Here is a 4,194-nt window from a genome sequence, read left to right on the forward strand (position 1 = left end):
CTGATTTTCTAAAACTACGTAAAGTAGCATTTAAGAAGACCATCCTAACTTTTTTTTGACCAGCAGAAGACCAACCTAACTAGTCTATCAATTCTGTGGGCGCGGGCTATATGTTACCGATAACATTTCACATCTACATTCCCTCCCTACTTTCCAAAACCATACCTTTACGACTTTGAGATGAAGTATTCATTATATTATATCATATAAAAACTAAACGAAATCAATTAACACTATCAATATACACACACACACACATGCCACTGTGTGCATGCTAGTATTACATTATGCTTTTCTTTTCAATCCGGGAGCGCATTACCGGCCCACCGTAATTCAGATCGTTGATATTGATATTAAATGGTTATTAAAAAGACCGTGGAAATTTGTTATTCAAAACAAAGTGCAGATTAAAATTTTTTTTGGTTTTATATGATATGATATAATGAATACTTCCATCTCAGTCGTAATGGTATGGTTTTAAATGGTTAACACTTCTTATTATGATTTAAAATGGTTATCACCGTTCATATTGATTTTAAATGGTTATTAAAAACTTGTTGTCAAAACTTGTGAAAGTGCTGTGACGAATCCTCATTTAGGATTTTGCAATTTGCATTATCTTTATTTGCCATTTTCCTATTTTAGGAAAAATGAAAAACAGGACCTTGGAATTGCAAAATCCTAAATCAGGTATTCTCACAAAAATGTGCTGTTATTTGCAAGTCAATTGTTGTCAAAACTTGTTGAAGTGTTGTAAAGAATCCTAATTTGGGATTTTTCAATTTCCACCGCCTTTTTTTGGTCATTTTTATAGAATTTAACATAAAAACAATTTTATAGTTAACACTTCTTAAAAAACTAAATTTGTTATTAAGAAAACGGTCTTTTATTTACATATAATATATTCAAGATGATCATCATGTTGATCATATATAATTTATAAACAGCATAAATATATTAATAGGTGAATGTTTACATCTCTTTTTTTCTTTATTTAATTCACGTTTTTTCCCCAAGTAATGATATATCGAATTATCTATCAATACAATTTATATCAAATCATAGTATTCCCAAATCTAAATAAATATTTGGTTATTAGGTACAATATGGAAGCCTGTGTTTAGTCTTGCGTACGAGTACACACACTTGATACTGCTATACAAACTATAATATTAAATTTCTTATAAATTGTTTGTCTTTGCCGTCTTAAATGAGAAGAAGAAAAAGAAGACACATATAAATCTTGTGTTGCATGAAATTCAAGAAATAAGCTACACTGTTTATAATTCATGATAGACTATATACATATTGATTTTACAGAAGCCACATTATTTACAAGTTATAAACAAAGTTATTTCAAATTTCATATAAAGTTGCTTCGAATCGAATAAGATTATCTCTAACAGGAGAATAACTATGCATAGTAAAAAAAAAAGTATTACTTATAACATCACAAATATTTTTATTATTGCCAGTTTAATCATATCTCAAAGTACTTTGCATATATACATAGATATAGATTGTCCCCGATGATCTAAAAATAAACAAACACGTTGGCAACAAAATGCATGCTCTTCTTCTAGAGCAGCCTTTTATTGTGGGGTACAATATTACTTGTTGAGTACTTGAAGAGAAAACTTTGATTTTGAGGACTACTCGCAAGGAATTGACACATTGATGGTCTAAAGCCTAATTAACTAAAGCCCTGAACTAGCAGAAATTTAGCTATCGAGAAAGCTTCTAATCAAGCCAAACTGAACTGGATTGAACTGATGAACTTAGGAATACACAAATATAGAAGCATTGTCATGGGGACCAAATTTTCGGATTAATTAACTTGTGCACCGATTTCTTCATGCAATTTGCTCATCACTGCATTTGAAGCTTCACGTACCAGCTCCGACCAGTCACTGAAATCAATCAACCCCACCATATTATCGAATTTCAACATATAGTACAAGAAAAAGTTTTGCTTTAATATCTACTTGTTCTGTTGTCAATCGTCTCTTGATGCAAAACTATTAACGTGTCAAGTTTCCCTCCCTCTCATAAACCCACCCGCAGCACCTTTTAATACTCTAATACTTTAAATGGTTCAATTCTTTTAAATTAAAGTATTAAATCTTTGCAAATAAAATATCAAATATCACTCATTTTATGTAGAATCTCATGAGAAAAAAAAAAAGCTTAAAAAAACATCTGGAAAGGGCCCCAAAATAGAGAGGCAGCTGAGGCAGTTGACACACCTACCTCGAATAGGTAAGATTGAAAGTGATTGATAATTGGATTGGGAATGAAAAGACACCACTAAAACTAAAAGCAAAGGAAAATATAATAATATACTCTTTGGAGGAGTCGAAGGGCAGCCCCACAATGCATTTAGCTTCTTCAACAGCAAAATCAAACCTCTTCACCTCTTTCTGGGAACAGCTCAATATTCCACTGTCCTTAACCTGAAGCTGCGACGGCTTCACATCATAGAAAATCGGAATGATTGGTTTCTTTGATTCCAGGAGAATTGAGAGCTCATGGAGACAGAAATAAGAGTCACAATAACGAGGCGAAAAGACAGCAATCCCAACCTTACATCCTCGTACAGCTTTATCAATTGTGCGCAACAACCTATCTCCAGGTTTCAGATTTTCTGTGTCCAAGAACGGCTTGCATCCTTGCTGCATCAGATGGTCGTACAGCAAGGGAACCACCGTACGTCCCGTATCAACCTTACGGTGGTTTATGAACACGTTGCATGCAGGCCCACCAACGTTGCGCCAAATTTTTGCATGCAATCCCATCTTCAAACAAGAGCTAATAGGTAGCTACTGAACCAGGGTTTGTTTTTTTTCTGTCTGTAGTTTTGTCAGCTCGCATATGCTCATACAACGTGAATATATATATACTTCTCCCATAGAAGAATTTGTATTACCCAGATGTACCTAACTAACTAAGCACCTCACTCACACCAAGGGGCAAGAGGTGATTAAGTCATTAACTTTGTCTGGAAATAAAATGAAGCTTTAATTATGCGTGTATTTAAGTAGAAAATTTCTTGTTTTTATTACGTTCTCAGTCGGAGTTCATGACTTTAAGTGGGGCTGATGTTGGAAAATTTTAATTAATACCCCAACAAGGGACTTATAATAAGAATCATCCATCTCTTATAAAAGATGTCTTATAATAAGGATCGGAGTGTGTCTATATGCATATATATGAATTTTGAGTTTTGGAAGTGAGGAAAAACGACGAAAGAAGTCAGACCTGGGAAGAGAGATGCGACTCAAGCAAGAGAGAAGCAGCAGGTCGTCTTTGAATGTATGCTTTTCGTGATGTTGGGTTGGCGTGCCAGCTAGGAGTATCCTGTTCTTCGATTCCAACACGTCTAAATATTTTGTCGGTTCTTATTATATTTAAGTGTTGTCCCTTTTTTTTTTTTTTTGCCAACTAGTGTTGCGTGATCTCTTTGGATTTTTTTTTTTTTTGGCATGTCTTCGGATACTGGAAATATAAATTTATCACTCGCATATAATTTATTTCACGCACGTTTTTGTGGCCGGATATAAACTTGTAGCCAAATATGAATGTAATGTCAGTATAGTATGCGCATAGTAATAGAATGGAAAGGCCAATCAATAATTTAATTCTTTTTTGACCAAAATCATTTTCATGGCTTATAATGCTTCCGGCACTACTAATTAATTAAGTTCTTTGTTTTTTTATTTTTCCCTCGTGATGAAAACTGTAGAAAAAATTACATAAAAAGAAGTTAAAAATTGTAATATTCTAACTTAGGCACTTAAGTGGTTAAAATCCCAAGGGAGGATGTGGTACCTAATCTGGTATTTTACAAATATAGTCAAATAACTAAAATGCCATTCTATGAGATTGTTTTAAAAAAAAAAACTATCAAACATGTCATTGCCTGTATATTTCTTGTTATTAGTTGTTCAACACTTGTTATTGCTAGTTCACAACTTATTAATAAATAACTTACCATTACTAGTATATTTCTTGTTATTTGCTAGGCAACACTGATCATTTTCAGTTCACAACTTATTAATAAACTTTTTGATACAAGGATATTTTTGTCATTTAACTATATTTACAAAATATCAGATAATGCATCACTTCCTTCTATGGGATTTTGACTTCTTAGAATTTATTTTAATTTTTCACCAGAAAAATCCTAATAAAATA

General features: G+C 32.7%; 1 protein-coding gene across 1 annotated transcript; it reads right to left on the reverse strand.

Annotated features, from left to right (window-relative positions):
* Positions 1 to 1,828: 1,828 nt before the first annotated feature.
* Positions 1,829 to 2,795, reverse strand: LOC114729294 (TMV resistance protein N-like). The gene is made up of 2 exons (XM_028916274.1): positions 2,344 to 2,795; positions 1,829 to 1,910 (listed from the first exon to the last, which is right to left on the reverse strand). The coding sequence occupies exons 1-2, from the start codon at positions 2,793 to 2,795 to the stop codon at positions 1,829 to 1,831; spliced, it is 534 nt and encodes a 177-aa protein (XP_028772107.1).
* Positions 2,796 to 4,194: the final 1,399 nt, after the last annotated feature.

This window comes from Neltuma alba, unplaced genomic scaffold, assembly GCF_004799145.2.
Source record: "Neltuma alba isolate B1F8T4 unplaced genomic scaffold, ASM479914v2 tig00012621_pilon, whole genome shotgun sequence".
In the NCBI taxonomy this organism is placed as follows: Eukaryota; Viridiplantae; Streptophyta; class Magnoliopsida; order Fabales; family Fabaceae; genus Neltuma; species Neltuma alba.